The sequence below is a fragment of the Eleutherodactylus coqui genome, chromosome 1, assembly GCF_035609145.1.
Source record: "Eleutherodactylus coqui strain aEleCoq1 chromosome 1, aEleCoq1.hap1, whole genome shotgun sequence".
Lineage (NCBI taxonomy): Eukaryota > Metazoa > Chordata > Amphibia > Anura > Eleutherodactylidae > Eleutherodactylus > Eleutherodactylus coqui.
In genome coordinates, this window is record NC_089837.1 from 46,288,400 (window position 1) to 46,313,076 (window position 24,677).

Genomic DNA, 24,677 nt, shown 5'->3' on the forward strand with positions numbered 1-24,677 from the left:
GGAGGCAGTATTATAGTAGTTATATTCTTGTACATAGGAGGCAGTATTATAGTAGTTATATTCTTGTACATAGGGGGGCAGTATTATAGTAGTTACATTCTTGTACATAGGAGCAGTATTATAGTAGTTATATTCTTGTACATAGGAGGCAGTATTATAGTAGTTATATTATTGTACATAGGGGCAGTATTATAGTAGTTATATTCTTGTACATAGAGGGCAGTATTATAGTAGTTATATTCTTGTACATAGGAGGCAGTATTATAGAAGTTATATTCTTGTACATAGGGGGCAGTATTATAGTAGTTATATTCTTGTACATAGGGGGCAGTATTATAGTAGTTATATTCTTATACATAGGAGGCAGTATTATAGTAATTATATTCTTGTACATAGGGAGCAGTATTATAGTAGTTATATTCTTGTACATAGGAGGCAGTATTATAGTAGTTATATTCTTGTACATAGGAGGCGGTATTATAGTAGTTATTCTTATATGATTGTATTTACCCCTGGATATCAATGTAAGGTAACGTTTTACAAATTCAGGTGAAATAGAAATACTTGTACAATTACAGTGCAATTATCTTTCATCTCATCTCATAGTTGCAGATAATGGAGCGGTTTATTCATTTACATAAGACTGTATTATGGTAAATATCCAGATATACGGACGGTGGAAAAAAAAAAGACAACAGAAACCAGATTTTTCGTAGCTATAAATGATGCCACTACCTACCTAATTGCTTCTTTATTAGGAAAGTTGCTTGTTTCCCTGAGAGCAAAATGTAATTAACTTTTGTTTATCCCTGTATCTTTCTTTTTGCCCTCCAGGACGTAATTATTTTCATTGTTGTAAGAAGATGGTGGCCGAACATTAGCAATAATTAGAGCAGATGGCAGGGAGGAAAAATACTTGTGCAGAGCGTTTTGTTATAAAAATAAAAAGGGCTTCCATCGCCATGTATTGTGTTTCCCATCAACTTCCAGGGTGGGGTGGGGGGGTTCTTCTGTTTTTCAAGGGGGCTTCGGAGAATTCTTACCATGCCGTTCATCATGGAGATGAAGTGTTTGTAGTCACGGGTCCCTAACATCGGGAAATAATACACTACATTCCATCACGTGAAATGTTAACCTTGTCATACCGCCGGCTGGGGCCGGGAACACTTGCTTTTTGTTTGATGGTTAAATGGCAATCTGTCAACGCTCTCCGCCGTGCTGCTACCATGTGAATGTCAACGCCGCGGCCTCCATGTTGCTGGCCACATGACAACTTACTATACAAGTCATATAAGCCAGGGATGAATGATATCCTTATTATTTTACCTTGGAGGTTTACAATCTGGTAATGAACAGTCACTCTTAAAGGGGTTTACCACAATTGACCTTTATCACCTATCCATATGTAAGGGTACAGGTTGTCACTTTTAACCACTTCAGGACTGCCAAACACGTATAAACGTCTTTTGGTCCTGAAAGGTGCATGGAGCGGGCTCGGGAGCCGAGTCCACTCCATACCGGGTGGCAGTTGACGGCTGCTGGTAACTGCCACAATCAAAGGTAAATCTGATCACTGCAGTTAACTGTTTAGATACCATGGTCAAAGCTGACCGCGTCAAAGCAGGCAGTAAGAAGGGGGTTCAGTACCGGCACTCCCTGTAGCACGATCAGGGGGTTCTGATTGGCTAGCATGGCAGCCTGAAACTACTGAAGGCTCCCAGGGCTGCCATGCACAGATGCTTATCAGGGCATAATAGGAAACATAAGTTGTATACTGTAATATTGTGTAATAAATAAGGATGAGCGAGTATACTCGCTAAGGCACTACTCGCTCGAGTAATGTGCCTTAGACGGGTATCTCCCTGCTCGTCCTTAAAGATTCGGGCGCCGCCGCAGGGCGGGGAGCTGCGGGGGAGAGCCGGGAGGAACGGACGGGAGATATCTCTCTCCCGCCCGCTCTCCCCTGCTCCCCGCCACGACTCACCTGTCAGCCGTGGGGGTTCCCGAATCTTTCGGGACGAGCGGGCAGAGCACATTACGCGAGCGAGTAGTGCCTTAGGCCTTAGTCAGACGGGCGTTTTTAGCCGCGATTTGCGCATGCGCATGCGTCCGGCGATTTTATAAAACCATTGCTTTGCAATGGTATCGGACACATGAGCGCTTTTTATGCGCTCGTCCGATAAATTATAGAACAGAAATCGCAGATAGCACCTATCTGCGATCTGCGATTCCTGTTCTCTTCTCTATATGCGCTCAATGGGGCCGGCGGCAGCAGCGCCGACCCCATTGGGAACATATAGAAGACAAATCATTCTTCTCTGCCACAGCTGTAACAGCTGTGGCAGAGAAGAACGATGTTTGCCCATTGAATTCAATGGAGCCGGCAATACAGCCGCTCCATTGAAAGCAATGGGCTGCCGGCGTGCGCGGGGTGAATTGTCGGGAAGGGCTTAAATATATAAGCCCTTCCCTGCAATTCATCCTAAAATGTGTTAAAATAAAAAAAAATTGTATACTCACCTTTCCGCTGCAGCCGGAGTCCAGCCGCGGCCGCTGTCAGTTCTCCTGAACTGCTTCTCGGCACTAATCAGCCGGCGGGGCTTTAAAATCCCAGCCTGCTGAATGATCTGCCTCTGATTGGTCACAGCCCTGACCAATCAGAGGCAGGTTTCACTCACACACCCATTCATGAATTCATGAATGGGTGAGTGACTGCTGCCTCTCAGTACTGAGCCAATCAGGGGCAGGTCTGACTCACATCCATTCATGAATTCATGAATGGGTGTGAGTGAGACATGCCTCTGATTGGCTCAGCACTGAGCCAATCAGTGGGCAGGTCTGACTCACACCCCCTTCACACCCACTGCAGGATGGCCGCGCGGAGCTGCGGCTGCCGGGAGAAGGTGAGTATATATATATTTTTTATTTTTACACATTTTAGGATGAATTGCAGGGAAGGGCTTATATATTTAAGCCCTTCCCGACAATTCATCCCGGGCTCGCCCGCAGCGCATTGCTTTAAATGGAGTCGGCTCTATTGCCGTCTCCATTGAATGCAATGCGCTGGACAGCTCCGGCCCGTTTCTAATGAAACGCGGCTAGGAGCAGATTTTCGGGCGATTTGCGGGCGACTTGCGTGCACCGGTCACGCGATTTGCGGATGCGCTTCCGTCATGCGATCCGCAAATCGCGTGAAAAAACGCCCGTGTGACTAAGGCCTTAGCGAGTATACTCGCTCATCCTTAGTAATAAAGTGTTGCGGTACAAAGTACAAGCAATCAAATGATCGCAAGTTCAAATCCCCATTGGGGACTATATAAAAGCATGAAAAAAGATTTAATGAAGTTTTTAACATTTAAAAAATTTATAAAATTAAAAAAAAAAACTATTTCACATAAATAACACTTAACAATTTCAAAAACCTACATATTTTGTATTGCTGTATACGTAAAAGCTCATGCCCAGGAGCGTCGCGGATTTCCGCAGCGGGAGTACCGCGTTTAAACAATGCAAGTGATCGCGGAATTCTGCCACGGATTCCGCGGTCTCCATTAATACTATATGAATGGAGACCTTCCGCTGCGGAATTCCGAGGTGAAATAGAACATTTCTGTTCTAAAATACTTTCTGCCAGTGAGGGTGATCAATGAGTGGAACAGGTTGCCACGGGAGGTGGGGAGTTCTCCTTCAATGGAAGTGTTCAAACAAAGGCTGGACAAATATCTGTCTGGGATGATTTAGTGAATCCTGCACTGAGCAGGGGGTTGGCCCCGATGACTCTGGAGGCCCCTTCCAACTCTACCATTCTAGGATTCTAGAACATGCCGTGTTTTTTCCCCGCTGCGGAAATCCGCGTCGGAATTCCGCATGTGAGCAATGGCAGCAGGGAAGCTATTAGGCTCAATAAAACCTAATAGCTGCAGAATTCCGTCCGTGGGCATTAGCTCTAAAAGTCTAAAATATTAAAATATCACAATATTTATCCCGCACAGCAAAGAACGTACAATTAAAAAAGGGACTTACTACCACAATATTTTTTTTTTTTTGGTATCCCTGCTACAAAAGTGATAAAAAAAGATGTATGTTTTCCAAAATAGTAATAATAAAGCTACAGCTTATCCCTCAAAAAACAAAACCCTTACAAAGTGCAGTTGACGAAAAATAAGAAAGTTACAGATTTCAGTTTATGGCGAAGGAAAGCAAATTTTGGTTACACAAAAATGGTATTCGCGCCTTGAAAATAGAAAAACACTAGAAACGCTCTATAAATTTGGTATGACTGTAATCGTACTGACCCATAGAATAAAGTTCATATGTCATTTTTTTTCTGTACTGTCAACACAGTAAGAACTAAACCCACCAAAATGGCACAATTGCATTTTTTTCATTTCTTCACACTTAAAAAGTTTTAAACTTTTTTCAGTACATTATATGGTACATTAAATAGTACTGTAGTGGCCCAGGACATGCTTTCCTGTCCCCCTCCAAAATGTCATACCTGTAATGTCTTGTGTTGATGCACGGTGCAAAGCCGTCTTCTCAGTCTGTTATGTGTATTACACAGCTGCAGCAAATGAGAGGTTAATTTCTGGTGTGAGCTGACTGTCTGGTAAATGTATCAATTTATGTCCTGTCACTGAGGCTATAAATGTAAACGCTTGAGAGCGGGAAGGAGTTCAAGGTCCATCTTCTGGTGCTGATAGAGTAAAGTACAGAGGCACATGAGGGCACCTTCAGCCCTTGTGTGTTGAAGATGGAGGAGGAGAGAATTCCTGGAGTGCCTGCTTCTATGAAGAAAGAGTGAGCTCCCAAAGAGAGAGAGTGAGCAGCAAGTAAGTGGATTCTTCCAAGGCTTAGTGCAGAGGTACTAATTCATAATTATTTCACACCCAAGAGTCCTGGAGTCTAGGACTGCCATGTAGAGGTACTCTACTTTCATTGTTCACACTCCAGCGTCCTGAATTCTGGGTCCTGCTGAATGGAGGTGCGCATGTTTATTTAGTCATACACAGGTGTCCTGAAGTCTGGATTTGCTGTGTGCAGGTACTCTAGTTTATCTAATTCCTGCACTTCCCAAATCTGTAATCTGTGCCTTGTGTATTGCTGAAGTTACATTAAGTAAATTTTTCCATGCCCTGACCGTTTCCAGGGTCCTGAGGTACTCTATCACTGTCTGTGGCTCAATTAATTCCCCGACGATGTTCATGCCAGTTGGTACGGGAACACACCTGTTCTACCATCTATTGGGCATCCCTATCCTAGGGTTGTCTGGACGAGGCCTAGCGCTTCCCTGGCCTTGGCTGCGTGCATCCCACCCGGAGGGAGAGTGGTCAGTGCCGCTGCGACAAGCCAGTATCTTGCCTTCCCAGCTCCTCAGCATATGCCATGTGTCCGGGACTCTGCAGTACCATTAAAAAATACAACTCGTCCCACAAAAAATGAGCCATCATACGACTTGTTAATGGAAAAATTAAAAAGTTATGGTTTTTGGAAACCGGGGATGAAAAAACAAAAATAAACATGTGAGAAATCTCAGGTCCTGAAGCACTTTATGTTTTATACTATGTTGTCCTTCTTGAATGGGATTGTCTTTCTTAAAAGGGGGGGAACATAGGAACAGGATACTGAATGCGAAGAAACCGGAAGTGGGTGCAAAAGAGGGGGGAGGCAGCTAAACTGTGGACGGAGGAAGAAGGAAGCCTCTCCTGGCTTTGCACTACTGGCCTGTGGCCTGTGTCCTATGGAAAGGTTTCTTCTGGTATATGGGGAAAGGAATACTGAATAGCGGAGTCAATGTCAAGTGGTACCTCCATTCTTTCCTCTCATCTCTAAGCTGCTGGACTTAAAATCGCTACAGTTATCCTTCTTTATCAGGCCTAAGGACTGTGTGCTGAGAGACTAACACTTTATTGTTGTTCCCGGTTCACCAAGGCAGGACTCTAGTAGCTAACCATTTACACAAATTTATGATCTTTACCAAAAGCGGTGATACTCTGAATTACCTGGTCTCAAGTTACATTTTATCTGTAATATTGGCAAAGGTAAAGTCCCCCGATGCAAGCACCGAGTTGTGACCGTCTCCTAGGGTGACGTCACATTGTGACATCTTCTTGGCAGACTGTTTTGGTTTGCTATTGCCTTCCCAGTCATCTTTACCCCCCAGCAAGCTGGGTACTCATTTTACCAACCTCAGAAGTCAACCTGAACCATGCAGGGATTGAATCCACAACCTCCAGGTCAGGAGCAAGATCTTAGGGCTGCATGCTGCTGCCCTAACACTGTGCGCCACATTAGGCTCTTTGGTTCCCTGACCGGGAAATGAACCTGGGCTGTGGCGGTGAGAGCGTCGAATCCTAACCACTAGACCGCCACGGATGGTGCCTAATCTGGCTCAAGACTTCCTGATAACCTCCCCTAAAAGGGACCATTTCCACTCTTGTGGAGTTCCCCCATGAAAGTGGTCCAGCTCTATGCCCATCGGGCTATCACCGATCTGGAAAACCAGGAAAGTCCTGAACCTGCTGTCTGCATCTTCTTACATATAGGATAGGTGATAACAAAAGAGTCCGGCGCCCCTCTCTTCTCATCGCTGCACCCACCTACAGTAACGTCAGGTTGAGTGGAAGTCGTACCTACTGTACTCGCCGCTGCTCCATTTAGTGGGTCTGATGGAAATAGCTGAGAACAAGCACTCTACTCTCTCCAGCAGTTCCACTGAAATTGAATGGGTGGCTTCTGCCCCATTCACTCTCCTCCTCACCGCAGGGAGTACAGCCATTCTGCATTGGGGTGGAGAGAGAGAGAGAAATGAGACTGTTATCACCTATCCCATAACCCCTTTTAAAGTGATTTTCCAGGACTGTAACATGGATAGTTTATCTTTAGATGTTCAGTTCCCAACTTCCATTGATTGGCTACATGAAGTGGCCATGCATTGTTCATTGTTTACCAGTCTCAGTGCCATAAATTTCGTGACTGTGCTTAGTACAGCTGATTAGTCCAATTTATTTGAATGCAACCGAGTGTCTGTAGCTGTAACACCAGGCATAACCACTATCAAATGTACGGCACTGTGGATGGAAAACAAAGACACGGACCCTGACCATTCATACAACTAGGCAGTAGTACTGGGAAGCAAAGCAGCATGAGCAGATACTGATGGCCTATCCAATAGATTGTAAACAATCGGGGGACCTCTTCAGCGGGGGCGCAACGTTACCACTTACTAGTGCAAAAACTATCATGAGCACTTGGGTATTATGTATGGTATTATTCTCATTAATACAAAGATATCATGCTACAAGCCTACATTTCTTTGATTACTATACAAGAAGAATGGAACCTTGTTTCCATGTGTAAGTTTTAAACATGTGAGAGGGTAGAATCATAGAATGGTAGAGTTGGAAGGGACCTCCAGGGTCATCGGGTCCAACCCCCTGCTTAGTGCAGGGTTTACTAAATCATCCCAGACATATCTCTGTCCAGCCTTTGTTTGAACACTTCCATTGAAGGAGAACTCCCCACCTCCCATGGTAACCTGTTCCACTTATTTATCACCCTCACTGTCTAATATCTAATCTGTGTCTCCTCCCTTTCAGTTTCACCCTATTGCTTCTAGTCTTTCCTTGTGCAGATGAGAATAGGGCTGATCCCTCTGCACTGTGACAGCCCTTCAGATATTTGTAGACCGCTATTAAGTCTCCTCTCAGCCTTCTTCTTTGCAAGCTAAACATTTCCAGATCCTTTAACCATTCCTCAAAGGACATGATTTACAGACCGCTTACCATCTTGTTAGCTCTTCTCTGAACTTGCTCCAGTTTGTCTATCTATTTTACATTGTAGGGGGGAGGCAGAACTGGGGTTGGGTCTGACCAAGGAAGAGTAGAGGAGGATAATTACCTCACATGATCTAGACTCTATGCTTCTCTTAATACATCCCAGAATTGTGTTTGCCTTTTTTTCTGCTGCATCACATTGTTGACTCATGTTCAGTCTATGATCTATTAGTATACCAAGTCTTTTTTTTTTAATTTTGAGTTTATCTAAGGAATATACCTTCAATATTACAGTCCCAAAACCCCCTTTGACCACTTAAAGAGATTTTTCTTTTGGACAATCTCTACTTGTTAGTAGGGTCTCCTGACAATAGGCATATGACAACATGTCTGTCTACTGGGACTCTCAGTGATCAACAATAATCCTTGGGAAAACCTGGTAGTTAGTGTTTAATTTCTCTAAGGTGCCTCCGCAAGGGAAAATGAAACCTTACACTGTGTCTATTGACATAAATGTGTTGTCTATGTAATGCAGGACAGGACAGTCCCTCCAGGGCGGGAGATGCTCTTTGTAACCGTTCTCCACTCTGGTCAAGAGATGTGGATCCTGAATAGAAGATACCCCAGCTCCCCACCTACCTTCTATTAACTCATAATTACCTAACAGGGTATACTAAAATGGCTTTATCGAATACTTCTTTAAGGATGTGGCAGATTTTGGCCTTCAGGACCTGCCAATTTTTGTTTTTTCATCCCAGCTATATTTTTTTTTCACTAACATAGTGATATGAGGGCTTATGTTTTGCAGAATGAGCTGCAATTTGTAGTCCTACCATTTTTGGGTATGTAGAATTGATCAGCGAACTTTTATTACCTTCTTCTGAGAGATGTAATTGGAAAAAAAGTATCAGTTCCACCATTGGTTCACTGTGTGGTATAAGATCACTATAGATCCACTTCTCCTCTTACAGCATACTGCGGCTTCGAGCTGCTCAGATGAGCTAAGACACAGCAGGGGTGCAAACTAACAGGGCACTTGTAGCACCAGCATTGAGCTCCGTCCCCTTTGGCCATGTCACCGCAGCAGTGTAAAGGCATAGTAAGCACCCGTGATTCGTAGCACTCAGAGCACTGAAGGAAGCCAAACCAACCTCTAAAAATATTCGAGAACTTTCTGAGCCACCCTATAAAAAAATGAATACAGAGCAGGAGCACAGAGACTGGTGTAACAAGCACAGTTGCTGCTAGGGACACAGCAAGAGAGGTGCAACTGCTTGTAGGGAACACCAGAGCTGCAACAGAGACTCTCCAGGGAGCTGCAGAAGGGGCTTCTGCTGAGTGTTGAGGGTCAGCAGAGCTGCTGGATCATTCAGGTACAAGTGTGAGTGCTAAGTGTAGGGCCCTGCATAGAGAAATGCAGGTGTAAACGGATGCTATAAGACTGCCGTTTCTGGGTTGCTTGAGTGGATGCTGGCGACCAGGGAGAAGAGACATCCTGAAGAGAGTAAAAGCACAGGACTGCATGGCAGAGCAAAGTACCAGCATCGCAGAGGACACCGTGAAGATTGTTGTCAACAAGCCGTAAGTGAGGCTAGCCTCAATAAAAACCAATCTGGGATTAAGAATTTGCTTTTAAGTCAGCAGGCCTTCTATAAATGCAGCAAGGATTTGACTATTACAAGTTTGGACAGTAGCACTATTTCTGGGGCTTGAATGGTTTTGCATAGACTATTATTGGTACATTCACAGAAACTGAGCCTGAATGTGTATGGACAGCACTAGTAGAGTTTATGCAAACAAAAGTCCTGTAATCCGCAAGCCTCAGAAGATTACTTTTTGAGTCACAGAATGAATGAACTAAACTGTGTTCTTTCTCTAGACTATGTTGATGTTTGACTTGAATTCCTGTTTTGCCCGTACTAGGATTATTCCAAATGTGAAATGTGAAGCATTATCATTTCTTCATGCACATAAAGCAATGATTGTAAGCCGTAGCTAGTAGTTGTTGGTAGTGAGCAGCGGTACTGTAGCAGTTGATTTGTTTTTTTGACACCATACTATTGTTAATGTACAGCTCTTTCTTCTAAAATAAAATTTGTATATTTTTGTAACTCCGTCTGCTGCATCGTATCTCGAAACCTGCATCGCGCTACCCACTAGCTGTGACAAAACCCCCACTAATCCCAAGAACAGGATTTCGCTCTCTCCTCCTCACTATGGATTCACTGCACCTCACAATGAGGAGGAGATTGAATGGAGTTTTAGTTGCGCATGAGCAGCATCACTCCATTCACCTTCAATAGCGCTGCAGCCGGTGGCCTCAGATTGTACTTAGTTATTTCCATCAGACATACTGAATGGAGCCGCACTGCACATGTGTGACTGCTACTCCCTTCAATCTAATGTCACTGTGGGTGGGCACAGTGACAAGAAGAGGGGGACACAAGAGCCCCATTCTCAAGTTGATGGGGATCTCAGCAGTGAGACCTCTACCGATTAGACTTTTATCACCTATCCTGTTGTTTTTGGTACAACGTATGAGGGCTTATTCCGACGTGTATATATCGCCCGGGTTTTCATGACCTGCCGATATACGTGGTCTCTCTCTGCAAGTGGAGGGGATGGGGCGGGGCGGGAGCAGTGCACAGAGCTCCCACCCCCTCTCCACCCTTTGCCACTATTTGCAATGAGAGGGGGCGGGGCAGAATTTAGCTCCGCCCCCATCCTGCCCCTCTAATTGCAAACAGTGGAGAGGGGGCGGGAGCCTGGCCCAAATCCCCCCCCCCCGGGCGTGAAAACCCAGCCGATATACGCACATTGGAATATGCCCAGAAGTTGTGTCTGTCAAAACGTGGTATAATGTAATACTGTGGTATTACATAATTCTGTATGAGTGATCAAAAATTGTAAAAGTGAGCCCAAAAAGTTTTCTTATTTATCGGAAAAAAGTAAAGGAAGTAAAAGCTTAACCCCGTCCCCGTATTAATAGTAATAATAATAAAGCATATCTGTTACCTCTGCGTCCATAAAAGTCCAATCTATCAAAAGAACACATTATTAAAAAAAAACAAAACAAGAAAAGCGCACACCAGAATTTTTGGTCATACCGTCTGCAAGAAAACATTGTAAAAAAGCAAGCAAAACAACACGACCTCCAAAATGGCAACAATAACGGCCTTTTTACGGCCGGCCGATATACGCTTCCATCTAAGCAGTCCTCTCCTTCCGTCCCCCTCACCGTCTCTCTGCCTCTCTCCTCAATTTCGATGTTTGCAATGGGAGGGGCGGAGCTAAGCTCTGATCTGTCACGCCCACTCCCAATGCTGGCTATGGGCAAGGGGTGCGAGCTTAGCTCCACCCCATCTTGCCCACTCCCATTGCAAACCGCTTGGAGTGGAGGAGAGAGGCAAAGAGCCGGTGCATGCTTAGATGGAAGCGTATAACAGCCGGCCATGAAAACACCGGCCAATATACGCCCATGTAAATAAGCCCTAAAACTGCAGAATGTCCTGCAAAAAATTATCCCCCATACGACTACAGTGATAGAAAAGTAAAAAAGTGACGGCAGCAGAAAATAATTACATTGTTTTTCAAAAGATATTTTATGTTTTAAAAGTAATGCAGAAAAAGTAAAACTACTCTGTTTCCCCGAAAATTAGACAGTGTCTTATAATAATTTTTGATCAAAAAGATTTAACTTTTTTACCTGTATAGCTGCCTGGACACTATTTAAATTGACTTCTTTAATTAACTGTAAGCAGGGCTTCATTTTGGAGTAGGGCTTATATTTAAAGCATCCTCAAACATCCTGGAAAATCATTTTGCATCCTCAAAAATCCTGGAAAATCATACTAGGTCTTATTTTAAGAGTAGATCTTATTTTCAGGGAAACAGCTATAAATTTGGTATCATAGTAATCGTACCGCCCCACAGAATAACCTGATCAGGTCATTTTTGCTACAATGTGTACACCATAGAAACAAGGCCCCCTAAAGATGGTGGAATTGTGCTTTTTTTTTCCATTTCACTCCATTTACAAAAGTTTTAAAAATGTCCAGTACATTAAAATGGTACCTTTGAAAAATACAATTTGCCCCACAAAAAAACAAGCCCTCATGTAGGTTATGTGAACGGAAAAAGGAAACAAATTATGATCGTTTTGAAAGTGAGGAGGAAAAAACAAAAATGAGAAAAAAAGAAGTCGGGCCTTAGGGCGCCTACCCACTTGCGATTTTTTTTCCTGTGATGTTTTGCGTTTTTTCTCAAGAGCAATTAGTATAGAATGTGTTCTTGTCCATCTGGGTTTTTTTTCCGTTTCGTGGGGTTTTTTCACATAGGAACTGTCAGTTGCATATGTCTCCTTATTTTTCTTAATGCACCCATGATTGTCAATGGAGGGCTGCAAAAAACACGCAAAAAACGCCGCGTTTTTCACGCACGAAAATCAGCAACGCAAGTGGGTAGGCGCCCTTAAGGGGTTAAACTGTTCGCCCACAAAGGGCTCCTCTTACACTGTAACAGACCCTTCAGCTGTGAGCAGGGCTCGGTCGAAAAAGGGTATTCAATGGTTGAATGTAGCCAAAGATCTCCTTTCGCAGCAAGCAGAGATCTTGAAAATAATACCGAAGCGCAAAGTATATTAGAAAGTTGTAGAACTTTTCATGACAGAATAATCAAACTTTATTTATAAAGTACAGGACGACAACCTCATTATCTGCAGGACACAAATGGGCGCGATATTTGATATATCCTCCATGCTTTCTCGTTTCAGGGCAGCCATATCTCCCTTCACTTCTGCAGCTTGTGGTCTAGGAATTCCAGCTGGCCTTCCGGTTTCCCGCCACGAGATGGCGACAACGTCACAGTAGAGCGAGGCCGGACCCTTCTTCTGGCGGACGGCACAAGTCTTCTCAACCTGCTTCATATCAAAGGTTTTCTTCTTTCTTCTCTCCCCGCTTTAAGAAGGAACCTTCTGAGGCTCCGTGGACTGATCCTATTGCGAGGATTTCACAAGATACGGCTGCGGCCGCTCTTGCATCACCAGATAGCTCGCCCGCTTAGGAGTAATATTGGTTGGAGGTGATTGATAATTCTCCCGCGCCGCAGATTAGAAATTCACTTTCTCTGCTTGAAAAATATGATTATTTGCCCTAAAAGTAAATAATTTACACAAGCGTAACGCAAATTTCATTAAGGAAAGTGAGGAGTGACTGGTGCGTCACCGGCTACTATTGTCCTCGACCCCTCCTTCGTGGGGGGAGATATCTGCTTCACCCATTCTGGGTCTTAACCCATTCCCGCACCGTAACATACATGTACGCCCTTAACCCTTTACATGCCATAGTCAATAGCAGCTGCAGGTGGCACCAATCACAAAGAGATTGATGGCTGCCATCCGTAGGTCCGTGCCAGGCGATGCTTTGGGCTTTCGGACTCCGCGTATTCATTACAGTTAGGTGCCAATTACCGTTAGCTGAAAATAATCCATTTTGGCTCTTGGTATGTAGAGTCATAAAACCCAACCTGATATCAACCCGTTAGCGGCGCGCCTTAAGGACCAATCGTCACATCGCAGGAGCCAGAACGCGTTGACATAGCTGCTTGAGGGCTTGTTTTGGGGGGACGCTTTGTATATTTTAATGCAGCACATATAATATGCTGTAGAATTTTTATTCCATTTTTTTTTTGGGAAGGGGGTGGGGGGGGGGGGGGGACCATCCAGAAATTCCGCTATTGTTTGCTGGTTTTGTTTTTATGGTGTCCACCATTTTTAGTAAAAATAACTTTCTTATGTGAATCAGCACGATTACCGCGATACCGCAAGTTTTTATACATTTTTTAAACTTTTTTTTTACTACTTTTGCACAATAAAAACACATTCCTAAATAAATACAATTGAAAATGCATCACTGCGTACTAAGGTCTTATTCAGATGTGCGTATATCACCTGCTTTTTCACGCCTGGCCGATATGCGCTGTCCCTCTCTACAGAGGGAGGAGGCAGGCCGGGAGCAGTGCACTGAGCTGCCACCCTCTCTCTGCCCCTCTCCACTGTTTGCAATAGGATGGGGCGGGTTGGAACTTAGCTCCACCCCTTCCCCTTGCAAACAGTGGCGAGGGGAGGAGTGGGGGCGGGAGCTCTGTGCACTGCGCCCGGCCTGCCTCCTCCCTCTGCAGAGAGGGACAGCGTATATCGTCCGGGTGTGAAAACTAGGCCATCATACGCACGTCGGAATAAGCCCTTAGGCCCATAGCATGGGAGAGGGATTGTTTATTGCAGGAAGAGTTGCAGATTTTATTGGCACCAGTACGGGGTACAAGGGACTCCTGGATTGCTTTTTGTTATGTTTTTGGGAGGTGAACAAAAGAAAAATAGCAAATGTGGCATTATTTTTTTTTTCTATTATTTTACGGCGTTCACCAAGTGAGGTAAATAATAAAGCGTTGCATTGTCTCGGTTGTGAAGAATACGGTAATATCTATTGTGTGTTGTTTTTTTTACATTTTTGGTATTTTATCCATTTTAAATGGCTTTTTGTGGGGAAACGTGTATTTTTTTTAAAGGATCTTTTTCTTAAATTAAACTGAATTGAAATTATTTGGACATTTTTTTTTAGTCCCTAATGATTTCTTGAAGATGCCATTGTTCAATAGTACACTGCATTACGTATGTACTGCATTCTACTAAGCCTATGACATCAGCATGTTAGAGTCTGAGGGAGGCGGGGCTTAATAGGCTGACTTACATGAAAGACAAAAGGCTTAGGACTGCCATAGAAACCGATTGGTACCTTGCAATTGCACTGTAGGGTGCTGATGGGTGACAGAACATGCCCCCTCCCTCTGTCATCTCTTTACATGCTGAAATTGCTATGGATTGTGGCATTAAGGGGTTAAACTGCCAAGATCTGAGGTTTTTATTTTCGTGGCTGTCAGAGCAGGAGCCTGGCTGTCAGTAGTCATCAAGCTACTGCCGTACAAAGCTGTATGTGCAGGTGTAAAGCCCATTAGTGAGGTCAGTAAAAAGGCGTATTGGCCGTCACTAGGACATTCTAGATCAACCATTCCACCATTGTTACCTTCTGTGTCTTCTGTGCTCATTAATAAAATGGTTATCCAGGACTAGAAAAACATGGCTGCTTGCTTCCAGAAACAGCCCCAGATCTGGGCACTCCGGGCACAACATATGGGCAGGAGTGGCCCTGTTTTTGGAAGACAGCAGTCATGTTTTTGTAAACTTGGACAACCTGTTTATGCTAAAGTCAGACGAGCGTTTTTTGTGTGCACACAACAAATCGTGTCTTTTAGAACCGTTCGTTTCCTATGATGTGTTCACATGTCCAGTTTGTGCAGGCGCAAAATACTCGCACCTACAAAAGATAAAACATGTGTGCGCCAGGAAGGTCCGTGCTGCGCATAATATCATGTGATGTTACAGGGAGTTCCCTCAGCACTGTCACAGTGTTCAGTGATGAGGGGACTGGAGAGGGGGTGAAAGAATCCCCTGACACCGCTGTCACAGCTGTGGCAGAGGAACGCAATGTTCTCCCGTTGCTTTCAATGGGGCCGGGGCTGCTGCTGCCCCATTGAAAGCAACAGGATGAAGACAACCCCCACAGTGATTTTCGGGGAAGGGCTTGAAATATAAGCCCTTCCCTGAAAACCATCCCTAGCTGCTTGAAAAAAATAAAAAAACAATATACATCACCTCCCCAACGCTGTCCAGCTCCGACGTGTCTTCTTCCTGGCTCCCTGACACTGCTCTGAAGTATGTTCTGAAATTGAATTCAATGAATGACTGAGCACTGCCTTTAATTGGCTGAGGCTGTGATCAATCAAAGGCAGCGCTTAGCTGTCATTCAATGGCTGAACACTGCCTCTGATTTGTATACAGCGCTCAGCCAATCAGACCCAGCGCTTTCCAGAGGCGGGGATTTTTAAATCCCTGGCCATGAGAACATACTTCAGAAGAGCCAGGGAAAAGACGCGCGGGGGCTGGACAGGCGATGTATATTTTTTATTTACTTTTTCAAGCAGCTTGGGCTTAATTTCAGTGAAGGGCTTATGTTTCAAGCCCTTCCCCGAAAATCACTGTGGGGGTTGCCTGCATCCCATTACTCTCAATGGGGCGGCAGCAGCGCTGGCACCGTTGGCAACAATGGGAGAACATTGCAGCCCTCCACCACAGCTGTGACAGAGGATGAAGGAATCCCCTGCCATTGCTGTCACAGCTGTGGCATCCTCTGCCGCTTTCAATGGGGCAATGACAGTGACAGCCACAGTGCCTGCATAGCAACGACAGCCACAGTGCCCGCATAGCAGTGATAGCCACAATCCCCATGACAGTGACAGCCACAGCACGCACATAAGGCCTCATTCACACAAGAGTTTTTATGCAGCTATTGGAGACCATGTGAAGCATTTGGAGACCAAATCCCAACCTTATGAAGCATTGGATTCCAGTTCTTTCATTCATAAGAGCGATTTTTGGGCACGTAAGAACAGAGAAATCTGTGACTGTTTTCGGTGAACGATTTTTCTCGCTGCGTGAAAAGATAGGTCTTGGCCTATTGCTGAAAAAACACTACAAGCTCCCATAGACTCCTATGGGAGCTGGAAAAAAGGGAAAGGGAGGAATTTTCCTGCATCTATCACTCGGAAAAGAAGACAGCTGGTCTTATTTAATTAAAGGGGTTGTCTCGCGGCAGCAAGTGGGGTTATACACTTCTGTATGGCCATATTAATGCACTTTGTAATATACATCGTGCATTAATTATGAGCCATACAGAAGTTATTCACTTACCTGCTCCGTTGCTGGCGTCCCCGTCGCCATGGATCCGTCTAAATTCGCTGTCTTGTGGCGTTTTTAGACGCGTTTGCGCAGTCCGGTTTTCTGCCTGGTGAATGGGGCCGCTCGTGCCGGAGAGCTGGTCCCGCGTCGTCATCGTAGCTCCGCCCCGTCACGTGTGCCGATTCCAGCCAATCAGGAGGCTGGAATCGGCAATGGACCGCACAGAGCCCACGGTGCACCATGGGAGAAGACCCGCGGTGCATCGTGGGTGAAGATCCCGGCGGCCATCTTGGAAAAGGAAGAAAGAAGTCGTCGCAGAGCGAGGATTCAGGTAAGTAATATATATATATATTTTTTTTTAACCCATCCCTTGGGTTTGTCTCGCGCCGAACGGGGGGCTTATTGAAAAAAAAAAAAACCTGTTTCGGCGTGAGACAACCCCTTTAAGCTATTGAAACTATCATAAGTCATTCTGAGGATTTCTGCCGACCGAAGAATTTCCGTGCTGCAGTGTATTTTTCCCGCAATACGCTTTCTAGCTTCCAAAGCCTAGGCCAGAGTGGAAAATGTACTTTTACCATTTTTGACACTTATGGGGCAGAGAGACCCTTAGGGCCCCTTTAGGCATCAGGCCCAGGTGTGACTGCTTACTTATAACAGTGTCAGTCACAGTGCTACTATACCTGTGACAACCACAGTGCCCCCATAACAGTAAGCATTGTTCTGGTGAATAGTACCCCAGTCTCCGTACTTCCCCCTTCCACAACTTATCTTTATTCTGAAGGTTAGGTAGATATGAGGTAGATAGATGAAAAAATACACGACAAAGTCCCAGTAGTGATAGTGACCCGTATAGTGGTCCCAGTAGTAACAGTGTCCCCCATAGTGGCTCAGTAGTAACAGTCTCCTCCATAGAGGCCCCAGTAGTAACAGTGACCCCCATAGTGGCCCCAGTAGTAACAGTGACCCCCATAGTGGCCCTAGTAGTAACAGTTCTTCCGAGAGCCGCTGCCTGGATAACCCCTTATAATGCACAGCCTGTGGGCCACATAAAATGAGGCGGTGGACCAAATTTGGCCAATGGGCCTTGTGTTTGGCATGTGTGTTTTATACAGAATATGTTAGGACTGGGGGTATATATTAAGGTGCATCCTATTTTCTCTTGTTCAGCCCCCATTACATAAATGAATATCATAGACTGGCTTGCCTTAAGCCTCTATGATGGATATTTTTGTCATGGGTCATGCATCTGCATGACCACCGTGAGAGCTGTCCTATGTTCACCAGTAGTTGCGCTCTCTCTGTAATGGCAGGATCAGAGAAAACTCTGATTTTGGTCATTTAACTCCCTAGATGCCGTGGTCAATGGAGACCATGGCATCAGGGTGGTTAAACAAACAAAGGAGGATCTCTCTGATCCTATCATCCCATCATGGACACAATCATGGGTTGACAGTGGGTAACTATGGAAACCAGAGGCCTAGGAAAGATCTCCAGGCATTCCACAGCTGTATGCCCATTAGGGTGAGTCTTCAGCGCTGCCTAATACAGAGACAAATAATACCGCCACACAATGATCACATATTATCATCATATAGTAACTGATGCCAACATACTGAATAGAGAGCGCCACATAGATCAATATTAACAATAATTACAGTATATAAGGGCCAAATTGTACCCCCAGACTTTGACAAGATTGTTGCTAAATAAAACAGTGTAGTGACCACATAGTGGTAAATAGCAGCTTGATAGTCCATACACCGTATATGCAATTGTAGTACAATTAAATCCGATGATAACAGGTGATGCCCTCTCTGACTGGAATTATTCAGTTTCCGACCCATATGCCATGACGATTTCTCCCGCTAACAATATGTCTCTGCAGAATTTGACACTCAAACATCATTAACTCCTCAAATGTCCAGCCACCTAGCTTTGTTTTCCAAACCTTTACACAATCTGTCCATCCATAGTACCGCAGATAGTAATAATGACACCCATGGTGAGAAGGAGAGAGAAGCGGCATGGAGAGAGAGGGAGAGAGAAGCATTATGGAAATAGGGGGAGAGGGAGTGAGAGAGGGGGAGAGAGAAGCGGCATGAGTGAAGGGGGGAGAGAGAAGCGGCATGGAGAGAGAGGGAAAAAGAGAGGGAGAGAGAAGCAGCATGGAAATAGGGGGAGAGGGAGTGAGAGAGGGGGAGAGAGAAGCGGCATGAGTGAAGGGGGGAGAGAGAAGCAGCATGGAGAGGGAGAATGGTGAGGGGAGAGAGAAGTGGAATGGAAATAGAGGGAGAGAAGCGACATTGAGAGAGGGAGAGGGGGGAGATTCACAACAACCATTTTTCTAAACATTTTATGTTCGCATAGCAAACATCAGGTTAATCTAGTTGCAAAAATGCTTAGAATCACTTATTCCGTATATTAACCCCATAGTGACGGAGATTTTTTTGCTTTTTTCCTTTTCCCTTTTAAAAAATGATAACGCCTTTATTTATCCATCGACATGGCTGTATGAGGGCTTGTTTTTTGCGGGACGAATTTTTCCATCGTACTATTTATCGTACCTGATAATGTACTGAAATGGAAAAAAACGACATTCCGCCATTTTTGGTGCGTCTTGTTTCTATGGCGCACAAACTGTAACAAAAATGACATGATAACTTTATTCTATGGGTCAGTACGATTATAACAATACCAAGCATATAGTTGTTTTTTTTTTGGTGTACTACTTTTTTTTAAAGATATTTGATTTTTTAAAATTATTTTCTGTTCTATTTTCTGCGCACAATAACTTTCTTATTTTTCCATCAACATAGTTGTCTGAGGGCTCATTTTGTGCTGTACATTCTGTTGTTTCTGTTGGTACCATTTTTACATACTAACAACTTTCTGATCACTTTTTATTACCTTTTTTTCTTGGAGATAGGGTGACCAAAACATTTCTGGCGTTCTTTATTTTTTTTCAGACGACATTCACCGTGCGGGGTAAATGCATTACTTTGATAGATCTGACTTTTACGGACGCAGTAATACCAAATACGTATTTTTGCTTTATTATTTAGATTCTTTTATTGTAAATATGGCAAAAGGGTTTTTTTTAATAACTTTTGTTATTTATTTTTAATAATTAGTTAAACTTTATTGTTACTATTTTTACACTTTCTTTTAGTCCCTAGGGGGGACCACAACCAGCAATGCTTTGATCGCTCCTACAGTTTGATGTAATGCCGTAGCATGCCATAGCATTACATCATACTGCGATCTGACAATCAGCCTATCAAGCCACCCCACGGGGACGGCTTGACGGGCAGTCTGCCAAGACAGTCATGGGGCCTTTCAGAAGGCCTTCAGCTGTCATGACACCTGCACGGCTCTCCCAATCTCGTCGTTGGGGGAGCCGTACGGGCCCCCCGAACATGGGTCGGGGCATTTAAAGGGTTAACAGCCGCAATCGACCGCGTGGCCGATTGCAGTTATTGCCCGCGGGTGTCTGTTGTAATAAACAGATGACGCCTGTGCTGTATGAAGGTAGATAGCGGCGCTATCTTCCTACATACACATTCTGCAATGGCAGGACGTAAAAACACTATGGGGCCATCACTAAGGGGTTAATACAATACAGGAAATACAGACACAATACTGAGTTAATTTTCCAACCTAATTAACTGATTATTTATCTATCCCATACTGTATCATATTTTCCCCTATGTATGTAAATCTCAAAGAATGATTGTTCTAATATCTATCTATCTATCTATCTATCTATCTATCTATCTATCTATCTATCTATCTATCTATCTATCTATCTATCTATCTATCTATCTATCTATCTATCTATCTATCTCATATCTATCTACCTAATATGTATATCTCCATTTCATATCCATTTATCTATCTCATATCTATCTATCCATCTATCTACCTCATATCTATCTCATATCTATCTATTTATCTATCTTTCTCATATCTACCTATCTTCTATCTATCCCATAGCTATCTATTTATCTATCTCATATGTATTTATCTATTTCATCTTATCTTATCTTATCTTATCTTATCTATCTATCTCTTTATATGTAAGTATTTATCTATTTCAAATCTATCTATCTCATATCTATCTATCTCCTATCTATCTATCTATCTATCTATCTATCTATCTATCTATCTATCTATCTATCTATCTCATATCTATCTATCTATCTATCTCATATCTATCTCTCTATCTATCTATCTCATATCTATCTATCTCATATCTATCTAGCTATCTCATATCTATCTATCTATCTATCTATCTAGCTATCTCATATCTATCTATCTATCTATCTATCTATCTATCTATCTATCTATCTATCTCATATCTATCTATCTATCTATCTATCTATCTCATATCTATCTAATATCTATCTACCTACCTCATATCTATCTATCTATCTCATATCTATCTATCTCATATCTATCTAGCTATCTCATATCTATCTAGCTATCTCATATCTATCTATCTATCTCATATCTATCTATCTATCTATCTATCTATCTATCTATCTATCTATCTATCTATCTATCTATCTATCTATCTATCTCATATCTATCTATCTATCGCACGATATAGCAGTTTCCAAAAAAAAAAAAAAAGAAAAGAAGAAACATAAATCTAGTAGCTCAGGGCATAAGAACACCGACCACCATCAGCAACGCCACAGAAAAGTAAAAGGTGTTATATGGTTGAGTGATTTTATTTTATTGGAAATAGAACATACTTGCCTCTGTACAATTAATCTCCACGCCGCGTAGTGACTGCGCACAAAGAAAATTCACCATAGAAAAAAAATGAACCTATGACATAAGTCGTACAATGTATATATATGTACATCCACAGAGTGACCTGGGGACACGTGGAGAAGTATAATTTGGGGATCTGTATTATTGGAGAGATGTCAGGGAGATAATGTATTTTCAATAACAGGCATGGCGGAGGACGGGGTGGCGGGGGACGGGGCTCGTTCACACTGTGCTGCCCGCTTTGTGATGAATTGTTAAATGTATCATTCAATATGATAGCAAGTAATGCGTGTCCCCCTCTATATATTACCGCCACCAGACCCATCTACAGCTAGATTGTCCAGTAACGATTTATAATAACCCGCACTGGAAGCCGCGTGCATTCAGGTTCTCCAGCCGTCCTGTCTCGCTGATGTTGTAAGCTTTTGTCTAATTTCAGTCGTTTTCAGCCCTGAGGTGTTTTTGATTTATTCAGCAGTTAAACGGTTAAGAAAAACAGGCACGTCGCACACGTGGAGCTCTTTGGGAAAAGACTGTTGTTAATTGCGTGGATTTTTATTTACAGTATTTTTTTTTTCTCATGCACCGCTATTTTGTCATATACGGCTCGCCCGTCCTCACTGAAACGGGGAAAAAAAAAATCAAATGAATGTTTTGGGAAAAGTAAGAACGGTAAAGAGTATTTTTATGCTTTATTATGCATTTTTATGCTGATTTAATAGTAATAAAAAAGTGAATGTGATCTAAAAAGATGGATTCAAAAAATGATGTGCACCGTACAGATAAAAAGTCCTCGTTTCGTGGAAGAAGAATCTGGAATGTAACGTCTCCTTCACACGATATTCTCGCGCGAGTTTTGTTTGATGCCCATAAAACCTGTGCAAATATGACGTCCATACTTTAGAATTCTCACAAGCGACTTCTTTCCTCGCAGTATGTTCCGTCTTTGGGTGTTCTGTCGGAACGCCTTGCCCATTGTCCTCAATGGGACCCTAAAAGACATCGCATGGCAGCTGCACGCCGTGCGATGCGCAATGTGATGCTTTCCATTGAAGTCCACGAGAAACACTTGCGATTCTCGGTCTCGTGAGTGCGGACCGTAATTTCTCAGAAGCCATTTTTAATGAAAAAAAAGCGCTTCAAATTCGCAATTTGGCAAATGCGATATCGTCCTCTTCCATGGGAAAGTAGCCTAATGCTGGCTTCACACATTTGCACATGCAATACGCAGAGAAAAGAACTTGTTGATTTCAATGGGTTACTTCACATTTCTGTATTTTGTACGCATTTCCGTCACAGAAAAGAAAAAAGAGCATCTTCTATTTAAGGCCTTAGTCAGACGGGCGTTTTTTCACGCGATTTGCGCATCGCATGTCGCATGTGCATGCGCAAATCACGTGACCGGAGGCGAAAAATCGCGGGAAAAATCTGCACCTAGCCGCGTTAATCGTCGCAGCAAAACGCCCGTCTGACCGGAGAAAAATCGCCGTGCGCATCAAAATGCACATGAAACTTCGTCTGACCGGCGATAAAAATGATTTTGGTGCACACATAAAACGCAGAACGCAGATAGGCGCGATCTGCGAATCGTCGTGTCCTATAATTTTTCGCATATGCGCATAAAAAGCAGACATGTGACCGATACCATAGCGAACCATTGGTTCTATATATGCGCAAATCGCATGCGCATGCGCAAATCGCGCGAAAAAACGCCCGTCTGACTAAGGCCTTACTGCGTATTTGCACATCAAAGGTCCCCATAGAAGTCAATGGGAGTGCGCAAATACACACGCAACACGCAAGGACATGCGTTAAACCGTGCGTAATTGTGTAGAAAAATAAGACATCTGGACCTCATTAGACTAATTAGCCTTTTCAATTGGCGTGTCTTTGTTTGCTCTACGCAAATGAACATACCTTGGAGCGCCAAAAGAGCAGTAAAATATGCCGATGCGCACGCAAAAAAGCATTGTTCGTTCTGTAAAACCGTTACGTTCATGCGCATGCAAATCTGCATAAGTATTTCCTCATATGAAAGAAAAGGGATGGATTTACACTGAATAGTCATATTAAACCCGGCCTTTTCATGATTGGTGCTTCCATGGATGCAAATTATCCATGTGACCCCGGAGTGCAGCATAAAATCATGTGACAAGATTTCCGTGGATCAGTTTCAGTGTAAATCCACATTAGATGGGAAGATCCAGCGATCGGAGCGACTTCCAACGAGGCCGGTCATCGGTGATAGACTAGCCGGGCCGGGATGTCACTGCCGACCACGTGGGGTTCTCATGTAACGGTGTGGAAAGTATACCGAGAATGTTGTGCTCAAGGAAACGCATCCAGCAAAAGGGGACCTGTTGGCAGAAACAACTTCTTGACAAAAGGGGTCACAGAAGGATGTCAGGAATCTCTTAGAGAGTGACAGTGCTACAAGAAAAGAGGCAGCCGGTGTTGGAGAAGCTCCATAACGCACCAGAACCAACATTTGCTAAGAGAACAAAGCTGCAGGGGCTACAGGTAGAGAGGATTCACATCATCACAAAGGATTCACATCATCCTGCACCTCTGTGAATCTGGGTACCCCCAATAGACATCCAAAGACTATCGCCCCAGACCATTACATTACGGTACGTAACATGCTGGAGATATGTAAGTGAGGTGGGTCCTCAGGAAAAGGCCCGATGTGTGCAGACGGTTAGTGACGTAAAAGCAGGCCTGCTAGTTAAACTATGTGAGCTCGAGCCGACACCAGAGGATTCTATTCATCCACCAGTTGCGGACAAGTTAGTAGATAACACTTGCGTTACTTCCGGATGGACGATGTGCGGGCGACCGGCATTGCTGGGATGAAACATTGGGTGGTGCGAACACGTGTTCTACAGTAAAGTCGTTGCTGATCTTTGTGATCTATGGATTGTTACCATCCCCCACTCTCGTTAGAGTTAAGCATACTCTTAATTAGTCCGGTTGTCGGACGCTTCTGAATAACCGCATATTACTTATCTACAACAGAAGCTTCTGCGCCCAACAAGTTTATTTGTTATAATATGAAATATATTTTTTTGTGAGCCTGGTGTCCGCATCGTACCCCGAGGCCCGTGTGACACCCCTACCGCGACACCCACTACGGCTAGGCAGCCTGCAGCATCTCAGACAGGTAGTATGGGCCTGACAGGCACCCCGGTCCGACACCGGACCCCCCACCATCTGTACTCTACGTTCTTCAGAGTATGTAAGCAGAAGGCATAAGAATAAAAAGCACATTGCTACTTGGCACCCGGCTATACATTTATGTCCCTCAGTACAGCACACGTTACTCCAGCTAA

The 24,677-nt window shown here is 43.8% G+C and overlaps 1 protein-coding gene across 1 annotated transcript in view; it reads left to right on the plus strand.

Moving 5' to 3' along the window:
* Nucleotides 1-24,677, plus strand: part of PKHD1 (PKHD1 ciliary IPT domain containing fibrocystin/polyductin) — a 483,679-nt gene that overhangs the window by 199,643 nt on the left and 259,359 nt on the right. The window contains exon 35 of the mRNA XM_066594190.1: nt 12,547-12,706. Within this exon, the coding sequence (XP_066450287.1) occupies nt 12,547-12,706 (160 nt within the window). The remainder of the gene's footprint in view (nt 1-12,546; nt 12,707-24,677) is intronic.